This window comes from Camelus bactrianus, chromosome 1, assembly GCF_048773025.1.
Source record: "Camelus bactrianus isolate YW-2024 breed Bactrian camel chromosome 1, ASM4877302v1, whole genome shotgun sequence".
Taxonomy (NCBI): Eukaryota; Metazoa; Chordata; class Mammalia; order Artiodactyla; family Camelidae; genus Camelus; species Camelus bactrianus.
In genome coordinates, this window is record NC_133539.1 from 47,172,855 (window position 1) to 47,198,893 (window position 26,039).

A 26,039-nucleotide genomic window follows, 5' to 3' on the forward strand; every position below is an offset into this window, starting at 1 on the left:
TTAATTTTGGGGGCAACATCCATCATGTTTTCCATAGTGGCTGCACCAATTCACATTCCCACTAACAGTGCACAAGGGTTCCCCTTTCTCCAGTTGCCCACCAACAAGTGTTGTCTTTTTGATAACAGTATTTCTGACAGGCGTGAAGTGATATCTCATTGTGTTTTAAATTTGCACTTCCCTGATGATTAGTGATGTGAAGCATCTTTTCATGTGCCTGTTGGCCATCTGTATGTCTTCTTTGGAAGAATGTCTATTCAAGTCTTCTGCCCATTTTTAAATCAGGTTGTTTGGGGCTTTTTTTTTTTTTTTTTTGAATTGTGTAAGTTCTTTATATGTTTTGGATATTAAACCCTTATCAGGTATATTACTTGCAAATAGCTTCTCCCATTCAGTATGTTGCCTTTTAGTTTTATTGGTGGATTCCTTCCCTGTGTAAAAGCTTTAAAATTTGATTAGGTCCCATTTGTTTATTTTTGCTTCTGTTGCCCTTGCCTGAGGAGACTGAGCCAAAAAAAATATTAAGACTGATATCAAAGAGCATGCTATCTATGTTTACCTCCATGAATTTTATGATTTCAGGTCTTAAATTTAAATCTTTAACCCATTTTGAGTTTATATTTATATACGGTATAAGAAGTTATTCTAGTTTTTTTTTTTAATATGTAGCTGTTCAGTTTTCCCAGCACCACTTATTGAAGAGACTACCCTTTCCCCATTGTATATTTTTGTCTCCTTTGTCAGAGATTAACTGACCGTATGTGTATGCATTTATTTCTGAGTGCTCTATTCTGTTCCATTGATCTATGTGTCTGATTTTGTGCTGGTACCATACTGTTTTGATTACTATAGCTTTGTAGTATAGTTTGAAGTCAGGGAGCATGGTAACTCCAGTTTTGTTCTCTCTCAAGATTGTTTTGGCTATTTGGGGTCTTTCGTGTTTCCATACAATTTTAGAATTATTTGTTCTTGTTCTGTGAAATATGCCATGGGTATTTTGATAGGGGTTGCATTAAATCTGTAGATTGCTTTGAGTAGTATGGACATTTTAACAATGTTAATTTTCCAGTCCATGAACACAGGGTATTTTCCCATTATTTGTATTATTTTCAATTTCTTTTATCAGTGTCTTATTTTTAGAGTACAGATCTTTCACTTACTTGGTTAGATTTATTCCTAGGTATTTTTAAAAATTTGATTATAAATGAGATTGTTCTAATTTCTCTTTCTGATAGTTCATTATTAGTGTACAGAAACACAACTGATTTTTGTACACTGATTTTGTATCCAGCAAATTTACTAAATTTTTAAATTAGTTCTAACAGTTTTTTTGGTGTATGTGGAGATTTTAGGGTTTTCTATATATGATATCATGTCATGTGCACATAGTGACAGCTTAACTTCTTCCCTTCCAATTTGGTTGCCTTTTGTTTTTCTCTCTTATCTGATTGCTGTAGCTAGGACTTCTAATACTATGTTAAATAGAAGTGGCAAGAGTGGGCATTCTTGTTCCTGATCTTGGAGGGAAAGCTTTTAACTTTTCACCCTTGGGTATGATTTTATCCATGGTTTTATCATATATGGCTTCTATTATTTGCATGTATGTTCTCTTTTTATTATATGAATGAATGTGGAGAGTTTTTATTATAAGTGAATGTTGGATTTTTTTCAAATGCTTTTTCTGCATCTTTTGGGATCATGTGATTTTTATCTTTCACTTTATTAGGTATATTATATTGATTGATTTATGGATATTAAACTATCCTTGCATCCCTGGGATAAATTGCACTTGATCATGACATATGATCCTTTTAATGTATTGGGTTTTTTGTGAATCTTTTTTTTTTTATTGAAATATAGTTGCTTTACAATGTTGTGTTGATTTCTGGTGTACAGCACAGTGATTCATATATATGTGTGTGTGTGTGTATAGTATATATACACATACGCACACATACACATACATATTCCTTTTCATATTATTTTTCACTATAGGCCATTATAAGGTATTGAATATAGTTTCCTGTGCTATATAGTAGGACCATGTTGTTTACCTTTTAATGTATTGTTGAATTAATTTGGTTTGCTAATGTTCTGTTGAGGATTTTTGATGCTATGTTCACTCGCAATATTGACCAGTAATTTTCTTTTCTTGTAGTGTTTTGTTTGGTTTTGTATCAGGGTAACGTTGGGCTTGTAAAATGTGTCTGGAAGCATTCTCTCCTCTTCAGTTTTTTGGAATAGTTTGAGAGGGTTAATCATTAATCCTTTAAATATTTGGTAGAATTATTCTGTAAAGCCATTTGGTCCTGGAATTTTGTTGAGGTTTTTTGATTACTGATTCATTTTCACTTGTATGATTCAGTCTGTTCAGATTTTCTACTTCTCCCTGAATCAGTCTTAGAAAATTGTAAATTTCTAGGGATTTATCCATTTCTTCCAGGTTGTCCAATTTGTTGATGTATAAATTTTCATAGTCTCTCCTATGATTGTTTCTGGGATATTGGCTGTAACCTCTCCTCTTTGGTTTCTAATTTTATTTATTTGGGACCTCTTTTTCTTGATGAGTTGGGCTAAATGTTTTTCAATTTTGTTTATCTTTTCAAAGAAACAGCTCTTAGTTTCATTGATACTTCTAATCTTTGGTCTCTTTATCCTTTATTTCTACTCTGACCTTAATATTATTTCCTTCTACTGGCTTTGAGCTTTGTTTGTTCTTTTTTCTATATCCTTTAGGTAGAAAATGACATTATTTGAGATCTTTCTTGTTTCTTGAAGTAGATTTATATTATGATAAACTTCCTTCTTAGAACTGCTTGTGCTGTGTCCCATAGGTTCTGAACATTGTGTTTCTATTTTCATTTGTCTCAAGATATTTTTTAATTTCCTCTTTGATTTCTTCATTGACCCTTTGGTTTTTCAGTAGCTTGTTGTTTAGTCTCCATGTGTTTGTGTTCTTTCCAGTTTTATTCCTGTAATTGATTTATAGTTTCATACTGTTGTAGTCAGAAAAGATGCTTGATATGATTTCAATCTTAAATTTATTGAGACTTGTTTTGTAGCCTAGCATGAGATCCATCCTGGAGAATGCTCCATGTGCCTTTAAAAGAATGTAGATTCTGATTTTTTTTGTATGAAATTGTCTCTAGTTATTTATTAAGTCCATCTGGCCTAATGTGTCATTTAAGACCACTGTTTCCTTACTGATTTTCTGTCTGGATGATCTATCCATTGATATAAGTGGGATATTGAAGTCCCCTACAATTATTGTATTACTGTCAATTTCTCCCTTGCATGTCTGCAATATTTGCTTTATATATTTTGGTTTCTCCTATGTTAGGTGCATATATGTTTATAAATGTTAAATCTTCATAGATTGACCCTTTATCATTATATAATTTCCTTTTTGTCTTTTGTTGTGGACTTTATTTTAATGTCTATTTTGTTTGATGTGAGTATTGCTACCCCAGCTTTCTTTTTGTTTCCATTTGTATAGAATCTTTTCCCATCCATTTATTCTCTGTGTGTATCTTTAGCTTTGAAATGAATCTCTTATAGGCAGCATAAATAGTTCTTATTTTTTTATCCATTCACGTACCCTATATCTTTTGATTGAAGTGTTTAGTCCATTTACTTTTAAGTGATTGTTGATAGGTATGTACTTACTGCTGTTTTGTTACTTGTTTTCTGATTATTTTTGTAGTTCTCTGTTCTTAAGTCACTTCCCTTATGGTTTGATAACTTTCATTAGTGTTATTGTTGGATTCATTTCTCTTGGTTTTATCTCTTGTAGTTGGTTTTTGTGGTTACTATAAGATTTGTACATATTAAAATATATATATATATTTTTTTTTTATTTTAAACTGATAGTCATTTAAGTCAAACATATTCTAAAAGTTCTACATGTTTACTCTCCCTGCAAAAGTTTTGTTTTTATGTCATATTTTACATCTCTATGTGTATCCCTTAATTCTTGTACTTATAGTTGGTTTTACAACTTTTTTAACCTTTATACTAACTTTTTAAAGTAGTTGATCCATTTCCTTTACTCTACATTTGCCTTTACCAGTGAGATTTTTTTTCCTTCATGTATTTTCTTATTATGGCCTTCTTTTTTCACTTAAATAAGAACTCTTAACATTTCTTGTAAGGCCAGTTTACTGGTGATGAACTCTTGGTAGGTTTTGTTTGTTTGAGAAACTCTATTTCTTCAATTCTGAGTGATAACCTTGCTGGGAAGAGTATCCTAGGTTATATGTTTCTTCTTTTAAGCACTTTACATTATATCAGTGCTTTCATACAACCAGTCCTTTCTAGCCTTCAACATTTTTGCTGAAAAATCAGCTTATGGTCTTATAGGGGTCCCCTTGTTTGTGACTCTTTGCTTTTCTCTTGCTGCCTTGGAAATTCTCTTTTTATCTTTAATTTTTGCCATTTTAATTATGATATGTTGCTGTGGATATCTTTGGGTTCATTTTGGGGGGAACCCTTTGAGCTTCCTAGACCTGGATTTCTGTTTCCTTTTTCAGGTTAGGGAATTTTTCAGCCATTATTTCATCAAATATGTTTTCTTCCCCTTCCTCTCTCTCTTTGACTTCTGGGACATCTATAATATAAATACTAGCATGCTTGCTGTTGTCCCAGAAGTCCCTTAAACTATCCTCATTTAATTTTTTTTTCTTTTTGCTATTTTGATTAGGTGATTACTACTACTCTGGCTTCCAGGTCACTTGTACATTCTTCTGTATTACCTAATCTGTTGTTGATTCCCTCTAGAGTAATTTTCATTTCAGTTATTGTATTCTTCAGCTCTTATTGGTTCTTTTTTTACATTTTCCAATTCTTTGTTGAAGTTCTTACTGTGTTCTATTCTTTTCTTGAGTTCACTTAGCATTTTTATGATCATTGCTTTGAACTCTTTATCAGGTAAATTATTTATCTCCATTTCATTAGGGTTGTTCTTTCATTTGGAACATATTTCTCTGTCTTCTCATTTTGTTCAACACTCTGTGTTTGTGAAATTAGGCAAAACAATTACCTATCCCAGTCTTGAAGGCATGTCCTTGTGGGGGAGTGTCCCCATGCAGTCTCTGTGTGCCCATGGCTTTGGTGGGAGAGCTGAATATGAAGCAAGCATAGAGAGGGTCTTTTTCTGGGGCACACCAGGGCCATCAGCTTGGTAGGGGTTAGCTGGAGCTGGGGAGGTGGCCTAGAGTTGAAGCACAGCATAGGCCAGGGCCTTTCCTGGGACATACAAGGGCTGCTGCTTTGGCGGGAGTGGGGTTGGAGCGAGAGCCTAGTGCAGGCTGGAAGGCATGCTGGGGCAGTCCTGGCAGGTTGGCTAGAGCACCCACCAGTCACTCTTCAGTCTTCTTCCTCTGCACTGGGAGTAGAAGTGAGTAAGTTTGTATACCTGTCCTTGAACAGAGGAGTCTCAGGTGCCAATAGATTTCTGGTTCTCCTAGCTGTAAACCCCACTGGTTTTCAAACCAGTTAAGGGGGCTCATCTTCTCAGTGCCAGACCACAGGTTTGGGGTTCCCAGTGTGGGGCTCATACCCCTTCCTCCTTAGGGAGGATCTCTCAGTTTTTGATATTTGCCTTCTCTTCTGCACCACCCTCGTGGGTGAGTCCTGATGAGATCATTTCTCTCCGCCTCCTTCCCACCTCAGCGTGATTTTTTCTTTATATCTTTAGATGTATATGAGCCGTTCTGCTGTTCTTCAAAGGGTACTCTCAGCAAGAGTTGCCCTATGCATAGTTGTAGTTTTGGTGTGCCATGGGAGGAGGTGAGCTCAGGGTCTTCTTACTCTACCAGCTTGATCCTGCCTCTACCCCTGAGTTTCACATTCTCAAAATATTTACCAAGAGGACACTAAAATTATGAGTATGTCACCACCTTTATATGATTTCAGTGTTAAAGGCATGGGCAAGCCATTGTTCACTTTTCTTCAGCTGGGCTGCAATGAAAACTAGGGGAAGTGTTGCAGGTGTTAATTGTTAATATTAAATTGTAAATATTTTCTTTGGACCATCATATCTTCTCATGTTTATTCAGAATTGAGTACCCTGAAGTTCTAAGTTCTATCCTGAGTCCTTAGACTCAGTGCTATTTTGTTTTGTCAAGGATCTATTATGTGCCAAGCTTTGTCATGCTCAGACTTTGAACTTAAGACTGAACTCTTACTTCTGGATCCACAGCATATAGTACAAACATGTAAAAATACAACTAAACCAGGAAGGTAGCAAACAAAGGGAGTGATTAATTCTGTTCACTGTGGATCAGGTTGTTACAGAATATATGCTTAAGGAAGTTGCACAAGGGCAGAATTTTAAGAGTAGTAGGGAATTCCAGGAGACCACAGATATTCCAGGTGAAAAACATACTATGCACAAAAGCACAAAGGAGTAAATAAATACTGCCTGGATTTGTAGAAGTGTAAGTGGTTGAGGGTGAAACTGAAGTATCAGGAGATAAGCCTGGAGAGGGAGGCAAACATCAGATCAAAGGACTTCATCTTGCTGAGGAGCTGGAGCAGGTCCTGGAGGGAGTGTGGAGCCAGAGGAGGCTATGAAGCCTCAGAGAGAATGGAGCTGGCATTCTAGATGGCTTGCTTTGGCATCACTCTCTTGCAGGTGGACCGCAAATTAGGTGAGTCTAGAACCAGGGAGGACAATTCATGGTAGTCCCTAGAGGTCAGCTGACAGAACTCCAGCACAGGAAGGACAGGAGGGAGCTCGCTCTGGAGGGGCAAGCTAAGAGTACCCCGCAGAGAGTCCCTGCTCTACAACCCAGTGGGTGATTGCCTGCACACAGCTGCAAATAGATTTCTTATGTGCAGGGGAAGAGACTTTGTCCAGAAAGAGAGATTAAGAAGTGGTTGAGACCATGAAAGGAGCAGAGGCCACTAAGGAGTAGACAGCATGACAAGAAGGCAGTCATAGGGAACATCAGCATTCAAGGGGCCCACAGAACACAGAGGTAAAAAGACTGAGTGATCACTGTCAGGTTGTAGGAGCTAAAAACCCGGGTGTGTCACCTCCATAGTTGGCCCAGGCTTAGGCCTTCGTGAAGCCTAGACTTAACTTTGGTGGGAGACTTCAAAATTGTAGTAAAGCTCTTAAGAAACCCCACAGCACAAATATCTAATTGCTTTCCAAAGGGTATTTTCAAAGATATTTCTAAGTGAAAATGTGAAAATTTGTTTTCATTGATGTTTACTTTTCTCTCCTGTTGTTAGATGGCCTTTGTAAAACACACAGTGAGAACGTTTTACTCTCATGTGAACCTGCAAACAGTTCTTTCCTACCAAGTCAAGACTTCACAGTCACTTGGTCCAGAGTGGAAAGTGGGACTTCCTCCGTCCTGGCTTACTTTCTGAACTCCTCGCAAAAAACAGTTATCAATGAACCCCGACTTTCACGGAACAAACTGCTAATAAACCAGCATGACTTCTCTTTGACTTTGAAGGATCTTAGTCCTTCAGACAGTGGGGAGTACTTATGCAATATTTCTTCAAGCAGATATACTTTACTCACCGTCCAAACACTGCATGTAGGTAAGTTACAAGGAAGGCTGGATGACAGGTTTCAGGCATAGCAGGAGAGATTGTGAACATCAAACAGGAAAATCAGGTTGGCATTTAAAGAATACTTGTGATTAGTATTTCTGAAAATACTATCTCCAAGGCTACTTCTGGTCAAGATGGTAGACAACCTCCTTTCTTTAACTGTACAGAAGTCCTGCATTAAAGAAAAAGAAGAAACTACTCCCAGAAGATTTCCTTTTTAGGGCTTCGGAGCTTTAGAAATGAAGAGGGAACCTACACGTTTTGTGACAGTGCGGGCTGAGTGTCTTCCACTCCAGCTTACCACTGTGCCTGGTGTGCCTCTGGGGCTGGGGCTGCAGGAGCCGGGGATGTGCAGGCCCAGTAGGAAGTTAGAACTGGGGCTCTGCTGGAAGCTGGGGAAGCAAGTCTGGGACCTTGGTGGGAAGAGTCACCAAGGACATTTGAAACACTTAGTGCATGTCTGATTCAGCTCATTTTTCACCTCTACTGATAGCTAACTGCCAAAATTCGTAACTTAAAATATTTCTAGTCTAGTGTCCATAGAGTCATGGAGTGTGTGCTCATGAAGTTGACTTTCTAAGTGGGTTGATCACCTTTATCCTGAAGCTGGCAACTTGACATTGTGGGACACCATGGCACCTCTCTTTCTATTCTTCATTAAAGATATGAGTAAGCGGAACATATGTTTTAGAAATATTTTTATCATTCTAGTTATGCAAATTAGGAGAAATAACAGATTTGGAGGGTTGGAGATGCTATGTAGTGAGATTTGGAGATAAGAATATGGAGTTGTTCTAAGGTCAAGGAGTCTTCAGATAGACAGAAGCTTCTAGACACTGATAGCACTCCCTTTGTAGAGCTGCTGCTTTTAGGGGGTGAAAACAGATGCAGTTGAATCTCCTCTTTTTCTTCAAAATAGAAGTGTCAGTTTTATGTAAAAAGCTTTAATTCTATTTTTTTGAACATTGCATTCATTTTGGAGTTTAGAAAAATAATCAGGAAGAAATGATCTGAAGACCACATATGGCCTGTCTTTCTCACTAGAGATCTAATTTTCAGTTTCTACAAAGTGAAGCATCAGGACCATTCCATCCCTGTCAAAGAAAAGCTTTTCAGAACATCTCGTCCTGAACACTGGCCAGTTGAGACTAGAGGAGGGATTGCCCACATTTCCCCCCAAGGAAGAGGTCTGTAGCAGGAGCAACCCATCAGGGCAGGAGATAGGACAAATAGTCCTGGTACCCTAGACATCAGTCTTTCAAGGAAACTTGGTGTACTATTCTCAGTTGCAATTTTCTGCTTGCTGCCTTGCCCAGGGGATACTACAGTATTGGAAAAGGACACCCAGATGGTGGGGGTCATGACTCCTAGAGTCTAGATCTTCTCTATAAAGGCTTCACTGGATTGAGTGAAATTAAAAAATTCTCGCCAAATTTTGATGCTGAATCAGCATATGATCTTGGATAAATCTCTTTACAAATGTGGGAACTGAGGGTCATGGATAAAGTAAGAAGCTAGTCACGGCAGAATTTTCTTCAGGAGGAAAAATACACATATGAAAACACTTTAGAAAGTCAATATTTCTACTTAATTGCTCCTTCTTTACAATGGGTATAGAATTTCAGAATGACAAAAATGTGGGGAGATTAATGTTTTATTGGCTGTAAAACATTAAGTAAAGTTATATTCATGATAAGTGACATCTGTCATACAAAGCCATTCATTTTAAAGAAGAGCCATAAATAGTTTTCCCCTGAATTTGACCTCTGTGTTCTAATGCTTGCTCCTTACTCTTTGGTAGAGCGTGGATCACAAGATTAGCAGGCTCAGGCTTTGGTCACTCAAGGTCTCCAAGTTTCTGCCTTCTGGGTTCCCCACTTCCCTTAATACTAATTATAGCAATTCTAGTTCCAAACAAGATGCTAGAAAAAGTTTGGACTCCTCCAGTTATTCCTGAGGAGCTCCAGGCACTGTTATCCAGGTGGTCACCTGTCAGCTTTTACTCAAGACCATGGCTTCTACTCAGGTCTCATCACCTCTGCACTTCTTACCTCTATTCCTCTAGGATCCTGTCTTCTCCAAGCCAAGGGTGCACTACACCCTCCCTTCACTCCCCCAAGGAAAACACTAGGCTGAGGCTGGTTTGTAGTAATTAGTTCTTTGAAAAATGTGCTCATTCTCTTACCACAATATAAAATAGTAGAAACTTAAAATGCATAGAAAAATCACTGCCTCTCCTAACTCTCATCCCCACTATGCCCCAAACTGGCTAATATTACAGGTTTTGCAGGTTTCCCACAATAGAGACATTGAGACTGGGAGGTATTATTTACGCTCATGAAGAACACTCTGGTCAAGATAGGACTGTTGGCCATATCTTTAATGGGTATTTTCATTAGGAAAAGTCCTTTCACTAACATGAAATCTGCCTCCCACCCAGAATACAGAAATAGCTACTTTTAAAAACAGTAAACATACTCTACCCACCCACCTATACATTGTCTTTTATTTTCTGGTAAGTTTTCTTCCAGCTTATAGACTTGTTATTTGTTTTATTTAGACATAAGCCAAGGAAGAGTTGTCAGGATAATTGTTCTGACTGTGGCAGTGGTTTTGCTGACTTCAGCAGTAATTCTAGCTGTGAAGTTAAGATACATCTGTTTCTGCACAGGTAATATCTCATGGAGGACTAGGGCTTGTGCCTGGGTGTTCGGGTAGAGGTGTATCAAAGATGACCCGCAGCTGCACACCTGCACTGCGGCGAGGTGTGTAAATAGATCTGAATTTTCTGAAGAGTCGTTTGTAAAATTTCTCAGAAATTCTTTAAAAGGCTCCTACATTTCCACCTAACTGTTACTTCTAGGAAATTATCCTGAGTTAGATGGTCAGAGACACACCAAGCTGTATGCAAGCACATCCACTGCATCATGCTGCCATTACTGCCAGTTTTTCTATTTTAATAAAAAACAAGGGATTGAGTAAATGAATTGAAAATCACATGTTATTTAAGTTGTTTTATTTGTTTTTTTACTAAAGAGAGAAATTTTAGATCTGGCAGTAAAATAATACACAGGATGATCTGAATTATCTTGCATTGAAAAATAGCTGGAAAGTAATCAGCCAAAACTTTAGAAAATGGTTGCCTTTGTACAGAGGCTGCCCCCTCTCCGCCACACACCTGCCTAGGTACTTTGATTATGTCTGGACTTCCTTAAGTCGCTGGGCTCTGTGTTCTCTTTCTTGGAGTTTTGTGTATAGTTGCTACTGCTCAAAACAACATTGTTGTCCTTTATGGGCCATTTTATTTTAAACTTTGTAAATTTTTTTTAAACTTTTTCTAAATTTTCTGCCACAAACATTTACTTATTTCCATATTTTCCAGATCAGGAAACTAGAATCCAAGAAGTTAACTCAAATTCTAAGTAAGCATGTGAAACAGACTTAATCCCCACCGAGCTGACTAGTGGCAGATGTAGGTCCTCAGAAGCTCTCCCTTATTTCATAATCTCTCCGAGAAAGCTCTGAGTGTCCCAGGAGGTTGAGATAGACCCAGTGTCCCTTCCTCTGATTGGTATTTGCCTACTGCCCCTGCTACAGGTAGGGTTATGTGATCATAACAGACATCATTACTGAAGGTAGGATTTTAAGGGTGATAGTGAGCGAGTGTTTTGCCAGCTGTGGCCCCGTGATTCTCATACTAATAGACAAGCTAGTCCCCTTACTTGTTGCTCCTGTCCCTTGGCTGGCAAGAGGCAGAAAAAGGTGGGTGGTTGCAGATAGTCTAGTTTGCCCCTCCCGTGCAAATCCCGGTATACTACTACTTGTGATTGGATTAGGTTCAAATCACAGGAGAGAGGGGCCCTACCTCCTGCTCAAGAATGACAGTTTAGTTTCTATCCTGGAAGTGTGAGTCTGTGAAGTCCCAGCACAGAACACCTGGCACAGTCAAAACTGGACAAAAGGAGCACAGAAGATTGTGTGTTCCCCCAGAGCTGGGGACAGCTGATTTGAGAAAACTAAACTTGAAGGAACAAGAAGAAGAGTTATGGAAAACCAGCTGCGTTGTAAGGAGGGCAGCCTTCACTCAAAGGACACAGCCAGCCTAAGGTGACCTTACAGGGAAGGAACTAGGAGAATAAATACCTGCGTTTGCCCTTCCCTGCCTCTGATCTCTGCCCCAACTGGAAACCAGAGGGAAGAGAAACGGCCTGCAGATGGAACCCATCCAGGCCAGCTTCCCACGGCAGAGAGCAAGATGGATTCTGACTCTGGAGCAGTCAGTAAATATGAGCAAAAACAATATTAGCCACTTAAAAGAAATGTTTATATAGTTCTGTACTTAGATGGTCTGAAAATATATTTCAAGCTGTTACACTAAAAGCCACAAAAGCTCCAGGCCTCTGGCTGTAGTTTCCTATGACCATGGCTTATCTGTTTTCTTTGTAAATTCCTTTTTCTATTACTCTCTTTTAAAATGCCCTTAGTCTAGGAAAGGTATAAATTATCCCAGGTTTTAGCAAGGCCCAGAAGGAAGGCCTTCCTTGAGAAATGACATTATGCCCCCTTTTCCTTATCCATCACCTCCTTGGCTATTTTCCATTGTTTACAGTTGGGTGGAATCAGTCCCACACTCCTAAAGAGCCAGGAATTCCTGGGGTGGTTGAATTGCCTTTTCCCCTGCTTTGGAGCGCCTGAGTCAGCCATCAGAATTTATTACTTTTGTTTCTGATGAGGTATTTCTACATTAAGTGCATTTTAATGCTGTTTATTGGAAAAAAGATGCAAAGGGGAGTAACTAAGGTGATTCTAATAGCATAATTATACTGAAGTGGGGGTAAGGCAGAACCGGGTGTTGGCAAAGAGATTTTTTTTTTTAATTCTCTATTTTCCTGTTGAAGGATGTTCTGTGTCTACTGATCAGGGAGCTGGCACTGCTAGGACTGCAGAAGAAAACATGGTAAGGCATTTCCTTTATCAGACCACTTTTAGTATCCTTTATCAGACCACTTTTAGTATAAGAAATCTACTGCACAAAGGTAATTGAAATTTTGACTGATTCACACATTATCATGTAGGAATTTTATAGAGAAAAAAAAAAGGCAGCAGGGATTGCAGGATAATAGAACAGGGAAAACATACAATTAGGCTTTTCCCAATGTCCGTAATTAAACAGGCTCTACTTGCGTAAGTCAGTGGTTGCTCCTCTCATCTCCTACTGGTATTTGTAGAGAAGATCTCAATGGCACTATGCACCAGTGCACTCAAGCTTCTGACAGAAACGTGGGATTGGACAGGAGTGGAAACAAATACGGACAGATAAGTAGAGAAAAGCAGACTATAGTTTCTGCCCAGACCCATATTCTGACCTTCCACGCTTTTCCAGCCACTTCTAGGTCCCTTGAGAACTTACAAATTATTACTTAATTGCATACTTCCTTTTGGCTGCATACCTTTTATTATTTATAAGTTCCGTTAATCAGAATGTCTATAACAGCAAAGAATGGGGTGAACTGGTTTTTCTACTTGTTAAAATCTCAGGAACATTTAGCAGGGAAATTAAAATTGACTGATGGGACCCAGACTCCATAACTACTTATTTTATGCCTGTCTTATGGATCTCTGATTACAGATGCAAATAATAGCTTCAAGCTGCCCACTCCCAAAAACCAAAAGAAAACAATTCCAGAATTAAATACTTAAAAATGGTTATTGTGACATGAACAACAGCCATTTAGAACCCATTTTTCTTGGTTCTAGGCTCTTTCAGGCTATCCAGCCAGTAGAGGAAATGGAGACAGGAGTTGACAGCACAAACATCTTTAATATCCAGTGACCTCACCTCCCCTTTCTTCACTGCCACTCCAGCAATGGCTGGTCATGGCCTGACAACTCCACCTTTGCAAAGACTTGTGATACTGGAAAGAGAATAGTTACGCTCTCTCTTCAAGACCGAAGAATCATTCACATGCATCAATACTATAAATGCCTGGATGCCAAGAATTCAACTTGGAAAAGAAGTATCTCTTTCATTTACATTTCTGCTGCAATCAGCCCAAGAGGCTACAGTGGGGTTTCCACCAAGAACGCAGAAGAAATGTGTCACTAAGAGATAATACAAAATCAGTTCAGCTAATGATGGATGAGAGGTAGGAGCAGAAAAGAAAAGTCCTTAGTGAAAAGATGAAAACCCGGGGCCCAGAAGCCAAGGCAATTGATTTGCTTAAGTACTGAACTCTAGTTTTACATGAATGGTTAGTATCAGTTTAACCAATAAGATTTAGTATGGTGAGTCTTAGGGCCGCCCAAGAGTAAGATTGTCAGTATGTCTAAGGCAAAGGGCCTAACAACTCAAGAACTGACATCTTTGGGGCTGAGTTATACCTTCCAACAACCAGGTTTGCATAACTGAGTGACCCTTGCTATGAAGATAATTTGATTCTGGCTCAGTTGTCATATTGTTTATCAGCTTTCTAATACATTTAGATTTTCACATACATTTTTATGCAAGGAGAGAATGGATAGCTCAGCCGACTGGATGATCCATTCCCCTTAATTTTATCATCAATTTATAAGGAAGAAAAAGCCTAACCAGGATTTTTTGTGAGTTGGTCAATCAAGGTTTTGGCTCGACAGTTTACAGAAGAAAACCAACCCTAAATTGTGTGTTAATGCCACCTGGTCCAGTTTTGTCAGCTGGACTTATTTCACAATCTCATACTTTATACAGAGTTTCACTGACTTCAAGAATTTGCTCCATCATTGTGACTGGTGTTCATTACAAACTGTAAAGTATTAAGGATGCCATTGTAAAGAAAAACTTTAGAAAGGGACACAGGACACTTGATGAGAAGATGCTCAGAACGGCTCTAGTCTTCTTATAGTGATGAGGGTGACAAATTTAAAGACCAAAGCCAGCAAGTGGAGGACGGCAGACAAGAAGGAGCCTGTGTCCTTCAACCCTGCTGAGCCCCTGCGTTCATCTTAGAGCCACTGTATGAGACAGGCTGGATCAGAGAGGCAGACTGCTGAGGATGACAGACAGTAAGGATGTATTCTGGAGATTCAGCCTTCTACAGTTGTGGGCACTGGTGAAGAAGTCGCCACCAGGCTGTCCCCTCTGCGTCTGGTGCTGGGCCTGACGTCGCTGTGGGTCAGCTGTGCCGGTGGTCAGGAAGGAGAGCTGGAAGTGGAGGGGGGCGTGAACTGGAATTGTAAGAACAAACTGGATCCTGTGCCATCTCAGGGCCTCCAGAGTGCATGCTGTGGGTGACCTGTAGAATCAGCTGGTGCCCACTGCCGCAGGGCCGCACACGCACCTGGCCAGGACTCAGTGAGGCTGGAGCAGGACACCAACGGAATGTGGGTCCTCGGAGCCATGGCCCTTCACTGCTGGCTCACTGTTTTGGCCTGGGGTAGTAATTGCCAGCTATCACAGTGCCTAGGGCCGTGCACTGACCTCATGAGCATAAAAACCAGCTATTCCTTCACCTCTGCCCACACATTGGTGCATTCTCTTGTAACCAACTTTAATCCAGAACCACACAGAGATAGGAATTCTGGGCAGTGTTCCTCCAGCTTAGCGAGATTGGTACCATACAAAGACAGCATACAACCTGTCACTGAACTGAACATATTGTGTGGGAAGTTGCTTCAGTGTTTAAAGTCTGTACTACTCAGCCTATGTGTGTGTCAAGTAGGAGAGTTTTACCTACAAGGTAAGTGCCTTACTGTGATTATATGTACCTCATTATAGAGTGCCTAGAAAAGCCTACTGTCTCTCACCATTAGTGGCTAAAAATATAGATGCATGGATGTAGAAGTGAGTCAGGCAGAGTTCACTAACTTCAGTAATAACCACTTACCAACATGCCCTAGTCCTGATGGACCATAGTGCATGTCTTCCATGAATATTACTCATTAAGGAAATTTAAAAAATGGAAAGATACCCCATGCTCTTGGGTTGGAAGAATCAATATTGTTAAAATGGTCACACTGCCCAAGGCAATCTACAGATTTAATGCTATCCCTATCCAATTACCCAGGACATATTTCACAGAACTAGAACAAATCATAATCAAATTTATATGGAACCATCAAAGACCTAGAATTGCCAAAGCATTACTGAAGGAAAAGAAAGAGGCTGGAGGAATAACTCTCCCAGACTTCAGACAATACTATACAACTACAGTCATCAAGACAGCATGGTATTGGTACAAAAACAGACATACAGACCAACGGAACAGAATAGAGAGCCCAGAAATGAACCCACAAACTTTTGGTCAACTCATCTTTGACAAAGGAGGCAAGAATATACAATGGAATAAAGACAGTCTCTTCAGCAAATGGTGCTGGAAAAAGTGGACAGCAGCATGTAAAACAATGAATCTAGAACACTCCCTTACACCATACACAAAAATAAACTCAAAATGGATCAAAGACTTAAACATAAGACAAGATACAATAAACCTCCTAGAGGAAAATATAGGCAAAACATTATCTGACATACATCTCAAAATTTTTCTCCTAGAAGAAATAAAAGCAAGAATAAACAAATGGGACCTAATGAAACTTACATGCTTCTGCACAGCAAAGGAAACCATAAGTAAAACAAAAAGACAACCTATGGAATGGGAAAAAAATTTGCAAATGAAACCGACAAAGGCTTATCTCTAGAGTATATAAGCAGCTCATACAACTTAATAAGAAAAAAACAAACAACCCAATCCAAAAATGGGCAGAAGGCCTAAACAAACAATTCTCCAAGGAAGACATACAAATGATCAATAGGCACATGAAAAAATGCTCTATATCATTAATTATCAGAGAAATGCAAATCAAAACTACAATGAGGTATCACCTCACACCAGTCAGAATGGCCATCATTCAAAAATCCACAAATGACAAATGCTGGAGAGGCTGTGGAGAAAAGGGAACCCTCCTACACTGCTGGTGGGAATGCAGTTTGGTGCAGTCACTGTGGAAAACAGTATGGAGATTCCTCAAAAGACTAGGAATAGACTTACCATATGACCCAGGAATCCTGCTCCTGGGCATATATCCAGAAGGAACCCTACTTCAAAAAGACACCTGCACCCCAATGTTCATAGCAGCACTATTTACAATAGCCAAAACATGGAAACAGCCTAAATGTCCATCAACAGGTGACTGGATGAAGAAGTGGTATATTTATACAATGGAATACTACTCAGCCATAAAAACTGACAACATAACGCCATTTGCAGCAACATGGATGTTCCTGGAGAATGTCATTCTAAGTGAAGTAAGCCAGAAAGAGAAAGAAAAATACCATATAAGATCACTCATATGTGGACTCTAAAAAAAAAAACAAAACCCAAATACAAATCAGAAACTCATAGACATAGAATACAAACTTGTGGTTGCCAAGGTGGCGGGGGGTGGGATTTCAAAATGTAGAATAGATAAACAAGATTACACTGTATAGCACAGGGAAATATATACAAGACCTTGTGGTAGCTCACAGAGAAAAAAATGTGACCATGAATATATATATGTTCATGTATAACTAAAAAATTGTGCTCTTCTCTTCATTTTAACTTCAGAATTTAAAAGATTCTTGCATGTAATCTTTCATGTGAGGAAAAAAAAATCCCCATTAAACTGGGAAGCAACAATATTCCCTTTAATTATTACATTTTTCTAATCACCCTGTTTAAACTGCTTTTCACACAATATAAACATTTTTTAAATGTTTGTTTCACAAATTAATATAACAAAACAGAAAAAGATTTATCAATACAGAGAACAAACTATTGGTTACCAGAGAGGGGAGGGGAAGAGGATTAAGAGGTTCAAACCAGTAGCTTTAAAATAAGATACAAGGATATAATGTATAACACATGGAATATAACCAACATTTTAGAAGTTTAAATGGGTCATAATCTACAAGTATCACATCACTGTTGTACACTTGAAACTAACAGAACATTTAAATCAACTATACTTCTATAAGAAATAAAATGTTTCACACGCAACTTAAGTTCCTGGCCATAAAACAGTACCCGCCTTGTGCTTCGCCAGCCACTCTCCTTCATAAGCGAGGACTGCTCATTCTTCGTGGACCTGAAAAACAGTTATCAGTGTGTCTGTGAGATCCCTGTGACTTCCGTCAGTAAGACATGCCCAGAACCAAGCCCAGTGCTTTCCAGAGGACACAGCAGGCCTTAGCCAGTTCTTCATTAGCTTCAAAGCAGGGCAGGGAATTGAGGCAATTATCTGCAGGAGAGAAAGCAGACACCGGGCATTCACAGCAAGGGCACGCTGGGTCACTCAATTTTGTGCATTCTTCGCATCGCCAGTGAAGGCAGCGCCCTCTACCGAAGACCCTGTGCGGGCAAGGCTGTAGCAGCATCACCAATTTGCTCCACAGCCCTGACACACAATCCTAGCAGAAAACCTTTTCCTTTGGTTTATGACGGTTGAGAGATTTTCAGGCTTTCCTTCTGTGAATGGAAAACAATTAGTCATGGCACTGCCAAGGACGATTTTCCTATTCATCTCTGGCCTCTCAGAAGCAATTTCTGCTTCACTCATTTCATTCTTTGTTGGAAATAACTGTGACAAAGTCGAATGCAGTACATCTGTTTTGGAGGCCTTTTGACCTCCTGCAGCTGAGTGCAATTGCAGCACGTGTGAAGCACTTCCCTAAACAAATCTATTGCAGGGGGTTGCTGGGCAGCTTCTGGGCAGAAGACCCCAGTCCAATGCTGTAATACTTCTTAAATTGAGGCCAGAGTTCAAACCACTTAACTGGACCTCTCCAGATAGATAGGCTTTATCCCCGAGACAACTCTTTGCTCATCAATAAGAAATTCCTAGAGTCTGCCAGTGACTCCAACTTCTCATATTTGGATCCAAAGATATTCAACATCACCAACTTACAGCCTCTTCTTCAAATGAGTTCCTTTTGACCTCCTGTAAGGTAATATTTATTATTGGCCACCCTATCTAATTATCTTGCAGGGTTGTTAGTAATTCATTTACAATAAACAAGAAAGAAGACCAGAAGTATACCTCATTTAAAAAGCAAAATGAAATGGTGGTGCCTGTGCTAAGTGCTCTACAGGCATTCTAAGGAGGGTATCCAATCTCCTTTAATTCTCTTCTAGAGCCAGATGTCATTTCTGGGGAAAATCTCAGTGAAGAAGCTAAGGGTAAGCTAACTGTGATAGTATGAATATTTTTGTACCCCTGACAAATTCATATGTTGAAATCCTAGCCCCGCCTTCCTGTCCCCCTCCCCAGTGATGGTATTAGGAAGTAGGACCTTTATGTCATGAGGGTCGAGTCTGCATAACTGGGATTAATAATGTCCTTATGTGAAAAGACTCCAGAGAGCTTCCTCCCTGCTTTCTACCGTGTGAGGTTACAGGGAGAAGAGGGCTGCCTATGAGGAAGTGGCCTTCACCAGATACCGAGTCTGCCAGCACCATGATCCTGGACTTCCCAGGCTCCAGAATGGTGAGGAATAAATGTTTGCTGTTTGTAAGCACCGGGTCTCTGGTATTGTCATGGCAGCCTGAACCGACTAACGACACTGACCCTACCAAGCCGACGGTTTAGTGTTCTCTATCACTGTGCCCCTTTGCCAAGAAAATTAGGGCAGCTGCCTCTATTATTGGATCAGAACTAAAGTTTCATGGACCACAGAGATGTAGACAGTTCCTTTTCCCATTTTAGGGCAGAAAACTAGAAAGCAGGACTCTTGTATTTGTTCTTCATGGCCTCAATTTTAAACCCGGCCCCCTGGGTCTCAGTATGATATGATACAAAGCCACATACTTGTCTACCATAGAAAGAGTTCACTTAGAATTTCAAGCAGATACATCCATGCTCTTTTAATCATCTTTGCTCCCTGGTCTCCTGACTGTTCTACCCAAATGAATCTAGGCCCTGAAGCTCAGAGCCTGCAAACTAACCTGGAATTAAGCATTTGAGAAGTATAAGTACAATGTGCAGCCCACTCAAATGCTCAGCACCTCATACCACCTGGACAAGTAGAATTTAGTAAGTATAGGAAGATTTTATCAGACCCTGTTTTTTTTTTAGCTTTTTTTTTTTTAACATTATTATTTTTTTAAAGCCTTGAAAGAGAGAAACATGAAATTTCTTGTTACACTGGTCCAGGTGATGACATGAGCCTGAAACACAAATGCTTTAAGAATTAGAGCAGAGCTGAATATCTGACATACCTTTTTCCCAAACTCTTTTGCTTTAAGCTTGAGTTTATTAACTTGAGATTCGGCTATCTCTGCCCTTTCCTTAGCTTCATTCAACTCATGTTGCTGCTTCTTGTACTTGGAATGGTATTGACTGGCTTCTGCTTCCTATAAAAATAAAAAATGAAAAAAAGAGAAACCCTTGAGCCTACATAGTCATATTTTTTTCCTGCTCTGACATGAGAAAGTTGAAAACTGTGTGAAAGGGATTTAAGCTTCTGACTATTGAATGGAATATCATATTTTAGTATGATATATATGGATTCGGCCTTCCTAACAGGTACCAGGTCTATTTTATAACTGTTCCCTGGAAATTTAGAATGTGGTTGGCACTTTCCACCAAGTGCATGTAGTCCAGCTTTCACAGATTTGCTATGTGATACATTACAAAACAAACAACTGTGGTTAATCAGCTTAACTACTGGGTAGAGGGGGCTTGTCTTCACAATTATAAGGATCAACAGGTAATTATTAGACATAGTATTTTAGCCCAAATCATTTAAACAATCAATTCAAAACTCTTCAAGATATATTATTATTAGGCATAAGCTAAAGCTAATATATATGGCACTTATCAGTTGCAGTCCACATAACTACAGATGCTAACCCAGGGTTGGCACCTGCATTTCATGTGATGGTGGGTTTGTCCACAGTCAAGTCCAGGCTCATCAGGAAGAGGACTGTGAATTGCACTTATGCTCACCCAAGGTTGTAGGGTGAGGAAAGCCTCAGGGTGACCACCCAACCAAAAATTTGGCATCCCTGCAAGATATCTGTCTCTTATTTGGCTCATTTCTTGCAATACACATGTTTGGGTGTAACCACAAGGTTAAAGAAGAGAGCTCTGGCTCCCTGGAGGGAAAAAGTGCATGCATTTTTACCATGGTTGATAATTCTAGCTTGAGAAAAACCAGAGAATGAGCAGACTTTAAGCTGAGCTGGTCTTCCCTGACAAGCTGCTCATCTAGCTCAGGGCCACATATTTCCATTAATCAAAAACAAATGGCTAGGAAATGCACGAGGCTGCAACTGCCCCAGGTACTTACCACTGCCTCGATTTGCTGTTTATAACTTTGTACTTTTAGCTGAAGATTATCCATCTGTGTCTGCATCCTGCTCATCTTTTTCTTATCTTCCTCTGCCTGCAATGCATAGGTACGTATGTGAAGGTAATTTGAAGGATGCAGCGGTCTGCACTGGGAGTAGCCTCACATGAGGATATGAGGGTAAGGAAACTTTATTAAACACATATTAGAGTTATGATTTGAAAACCAGGTTTCTCTACTCATCCCGAGTTCTAAGAGATTAATATTAAACACAGCTCAGAGCAATGGCCCTCATTTCTCCTGATCCACCACAGAACTCCCAGTCTTGGCTAAAATGGACTAGTTTCTATTCAGTCTTCAGCCCTCCCATCCCAACCAAGCCACAGCTGCCTGTGGCTTCTCAGCACCACTCCCCACCCTCGCACCATCAATCAAACCAATTTTTCCCTTGAACTTTCTAGTTGACCCTTGGCTTTAGGTAATGGAACTATAGGAAAGGTTAAGTTTTTTGGAATTCTGGTGTGGGCATCAGCAGAGATGTGAGGGAAATTCCATAAGCTGTGGGGACCCTTGCTGTGTGTGTTCTCATTGCTTCCATTGCAATCCAGGCTTAGGCTGGAGAAAGGAAACCTAGTGAGAAAGTGTTTCTCAGCTGTGCTCTGTACAGCTCTGGGTATTCTGAGGGGAAAGGAGGAGGGAGACAGACATGTAAAAAGGCTCTGCACGTCACCACCCCCTTTCCCACACCCATTTAACTAGAGTATCTCCACTTCGGAGCTGCTGAACTTCCCTGAAGAAGAAAGTATCTTAACTGGCTGATGGTCGAGATAATGATTTAACTAAGACAAAGCCTTGCTGCTCAAAAATTTTTTTTTCCTGATTCCATCTTACCTATTCCATCAAGTATCAACATTTCTGGTGGCTTTCATGGTTTCTCCACTTACGTTCCACTGCCCTCCACAAACCATCTCCACTCCAGCCAGCCTCATCTCCCATTTCCCCACACTTCTGCTTGTTTCCTCCTTAGTAGGTTTTAACCAATATCCCCCAGGACACAGCACAGAGGCAGCAGACAGAAATGCCCAGTGTTTCCTTGAAAGAGGCCTATTTGCTCATCTTAGTAGCTGTGGCCCTAGGGGCAGGCTTCTAATTTAACACACATCAAGCAGCAAGGGGCCGACTACAATACTTTCTAGTAACCAGGGAGGTTGGTGGGCACCATCTTCACACTCTCCCTCTGCCTCACTTCCAGTTCCTGGTATCTTTTGGAAAGGAATGTTTGGTGTCCCAGTTTTTGTGGCTCCCACCAAGGGGATACGCTTTGAAGACTTGGCTCTGGTGGCCAGCTGGACTTAATTTCATAGGTCCTACAAGACTGCACCAAAGAGTTTTTAACTGGCTACTACCCACTCCTCCCCAGGCAGAAGCAGCAAACTGGAAAGCCTGGTAAAGCCAGTGGGTGTCATCTTCATGCTCTCCATCTGCTCCACCCCAGGTCACCAGTATCTCTGAGAAAGGAGCTTGTGCATGGGTCTGGTGCACTGGCTTATGTGGCTTAATTCCAGACGGCACATCCCTTGATATCTGCTCTCTGGTGGCCAGCAGGGCTTGTGTTCACAAGTTCAACAGGATAGTAGCAAAGAAAGAAACAGTTCTTAACTGGCTATCACCCCAAGGGTTTGAGAGAAAACAGACAGAAATGCCTATCTCCCAGTCTTCCTCTGAAAGAGGTATATTTGCATATTTTAAAAGCTCCTGCCTGAGGACCCAGCTTCCAATTTGCCTGCACCTAGGTACTGACTGAGATCCTCCCCTTGGGACACTGGCAGGTCTTGGACACCCTCAATTACTAGGACCCAGAAGAACAAAGAAGGCTGCTTAGACAATCAAAAAGGTTTCAGAGACAACCGAGAGTTAGGGTAGTGTTGAACAATAATGACCATCTCCCGCATGAGATTACTCATTCAAGGCTGGGAGAGTTAGTTGTTTTATCTAATGCATGGAAACCAACACAGAAAGTAAAAAAAAAAAAAGATGAAGGAGAAGGAGGAGGGTAAGGAGAAGGAGGAGAAGAAGAAACAGAAGAAACAGAGGAATATGTTTCAAATGAAGGAACAAGATAAAACCCCAGAAAAGGATAAAGATAAGTGATTTACCTCATAAAGAGTTCAAAATAATGAACATACTCACCAAGCTCAGGAGAACAATGCATGAATAAAGTGAACATTTCAACAAAAAGAAAGAAAATATAAGAAAGTACCAGTCAAAAATCACAGAAATGAAGAATAGGATAACTGAACTAAAAAAACAAAAACAAAAAAACAAAACCAATAGAGGGGTTCAACAGTAGTCTGGATGAGGCAGAAGAAAGGATTGATGAACTTCTAGACAGGGTTGTGCAATTCAACCCATAAAAGTAGCAAAAAGGAAAAAAAAGTGAAAATGAGTAAAGATAGCCTAAGAGATTTATAGAACAACATAAAGTGGACCAACATTTGCATTATAGGGGGCTCTCAGGAGGAGAAGGGAGAAAGAAAGGGACAGAAAACTGATTTGAAAAATTAATCATTCTTAACCTGGGGAGGGAGACACACATCCAGATCCAGGAAGCCCAGAGAGTTCCCAATAAGATGAACCCAAAGAGACCCACACTAAGACACATTATATTAAATAGTCAGAAGTTAAAGACAAGGAGAGAATCTTAAAAGTAGCAAAAGAAAAACAACTCGTTATACACAAGGGAAACCTCATAGGGTTATCGTATTTTCAGCAGAAACTTTCCAGGCCAGAAAAAAAGTGGCACAGTATATTTAAAGCGCTGAAAGAAAAAGACCTGACAACTGAGAATACTCTAATAGCAAAGCTGTCCTTCAGAATTGAAGGAGAGAGAAGTAGTTTTCCAGATAAGCAAAAGCTGAAGGAGTTAAGCACCACTAGACTCGCCTTACAAAAAATGTCTAAGGGACTTTAAGCTGAAACAAAAGAGCACTGATAAGTAATGGGAAAGTAGAAGTCTCACTGATCAAGATTAATGTAGGTTAAATTCAGAATAATCTGTTGTAATGGTGGTGGATAAGACACATAAATCTACTAGGTAGGTTAAGAGCCCAAAATAGTAAAAATAACTATACTACAAAATTTTGTTAATATGCAAGATACAAAGATGTAAATTGTGACATCAAAAACATAAAACATATGTGAGGGGAGAGTAAAATGTAGGTCTTTAGAATGCACAAAACTTCAGTTGTCATCAACTTAAAATAGACTATTACACATATAGGTTGTTTTATATAAGCCTCATGGTAACCAGAAAGCAAAGCCCTGAATACACAAAGCATAAACAGAAAGGCATCTAGCATACCACTACAGAAAATCAACAAAGCACATATGAAGAGAAGAAGAAGAAAAGAACAGAGGAATTACAAACCAGAAAACAATTAACAAACTGTCAGTAAGTACATACCTATCAATAATTACTTCAGATGTAAATAGACTAGATCCTCCACTCAACATAGAGTGGCTGAATGGATTAAAACAAAACAAAATAAAACAAGACCCATCTATCTGCTGCCTACAAGAGACTCATTTCAGATGTAAGGGCACACACAGATTGAAAGTAAAGAAGTGAAGGGAATGAAAAAGATATTACATGCAAACCCAAACTAAAATAAAGGTGGGGTAGCTATACTTATATCAGACAAAACAGACTTTAAGACAAAGAGGGTCATTATATAATGATAAAAGTGTCAATCTAAGAAGACGATACAACATTTATAAATATTTATGCACCAACATAGGAGCATCTAAATCTATAAGGCAAATATTATCAGACCTAAAGGGAGAAAGAAACTGCAATCAATACTAGGGAACTTCAATACCTTGCTTTCATCAACAGATATATTAGATAGAAAATCATTACAAAAACTTTCGCCTCAAATGACACATTAGATCAGACAGGCAGATGCAGAACATTTCATTCAAAAACAGAATAAACATTATTCTCAAGCACACATGAAACATTCTCCAGGATGCATGATATGTTAGGCCACAAAACAATTCCTAATCAATTTAAAAGGGTTGAAACCATATCAAATATCTTTTCTGACCACAAAGTATGAAACTAGAAGTCAATTACAAAAAAAAAAAGCAAAAAACAAAAAAACACCAAAACCGTGAATAACTCACAAATATATGGAGACTAAACAACATGCTCCTGAACAACCAATGGGTCAAAGAAAAAAATCAAAAAAGAAATTAAAAAAAATACCTTGAGACACATGAAAATGAAAATACAACATATGAAAAGTTATGAGATGCAGCAAAAGCAGTTCTAAGAAGGAGGTTCACAGTAACAAATACCTACATTTAGAAACAAGAAAAACCTCAAACAAACAACTTAATTTTACACCTCAAGGAACTAGAAAAAAAAAAGAGCAAATGAAACCCAAAGTTAACAGACAGAAGGAAATAATAAAGATCAGGGTGGAAATAAATTGAGACTAAAAAGATAATAGAAAAGATCAAATCAACTAAGAGCTTTTTTTTTTTTAGGATAAACAAAATTGTTAAGACTTTAACTAGACTCACCAAGAAGAAAAGAGAGAAGATTCAAATAACATCAGACATGAAAGAGGAGACATTATAACTAACACCACAGAAATACAAAAGATCATAAGAGACTACAAGGAACAAATATGCACCAAAAAATTGGACAACCTAGAAGAAATGGATAAATTCCTAGAACATACAACTGACCATAACTGAATCATGAAGAGATAGAAAATCTGAGCAGACTGATTACCAGTAAGGAGATTAAATCAGTAATCAAATACCAGGACCAAAAGTCATCAAAAATCAAAGTCCAGGACCAGATACCTTCACTACTGAATTCTATAAAACATTTAAAGAATACCAATACTTTCCAAACTCTACCAAAAAAACAGAAAAGGAGGTAACACTTCCAAACTCATTTTATGAGCCCAGCATTACCATGATACCAAACCTGGAGAAGGACATCACAAAAAAAGAAAACTACAGACCAATATCCTTGATGAACATAGAACCCAAAAAATCCTCAAAAAAATTAGCAAACTGAATTCAGCAGTACATTAAAAGAATCATACACCACGATCAAGTAAGATTTATTTCAGGCATGCAAGGATTGTTC

The 26,039-nt window shown here is 39.2% G+C and overlaps 2 protein-coding genes across 20 annotated transcripts in view; one reads left to right on the forward strand and one right to left on the reverse strand.

The window, feature by feature from the left end:
• Positions 1-13,556, forward strand: part of HHLA2 (HHLA2 member of B7 family) — a 72,357-nt gene extending 58,801 nt beyond the window's left edge. For 18 of the 19 annotated variants that reach the window (XM_074363008.1, XM_074362976.1, XM_074362993.1 and 15 more), the window contains 4 exons: positions 7,240-7,557; positions 10,130-10,240; positions 12,468-12,526; positions 13,327-13,556. In XM_074363008.1, the coding sequence (XP_074219109.1) occupies positions 7,240-7,557; positions 10,130-10,240; positions 12,468-12,526; positions 13,327-13,374 (536 nt within the window). In that variant the 3' untranslated portion in view covers positions 13,375-13,556. The remainder of the gene's footprint in view (positions 1-7,239; positions 7,558-10,129; positions 10,241-12,467; positions 12,527-13,326) is intronic. The other variant, XM_074362994.1, reaches the window with a different exon arrangement.
• A 3,657-nt stretch (positions 13,557-17,213) lies between these two features.
• Positions 17,214-26,039, reverse strand: part of MYH15 (myosin heavy chain 15) — a 139,089-nt gene continuing 130,263 nt past the window's right edge. Inside the window, exons 39-40 of the mRNA XM_074370204.1 lie at positions 20,873-20,968; positions 17,214-19,934 (exon numbers count right to left, since the gene is read on the reverse strand). Coding sequence (XP_074226305.1) covers positions 19,677-19,934; positions 20,873-20,968 — 354 coding nt within the window. The 3' untranslated portion in view covers positions 17,214-19,676. The remainder of the gene's footprint in view (positions 19,935-20,872; positions 20,969-26,039) is intronic.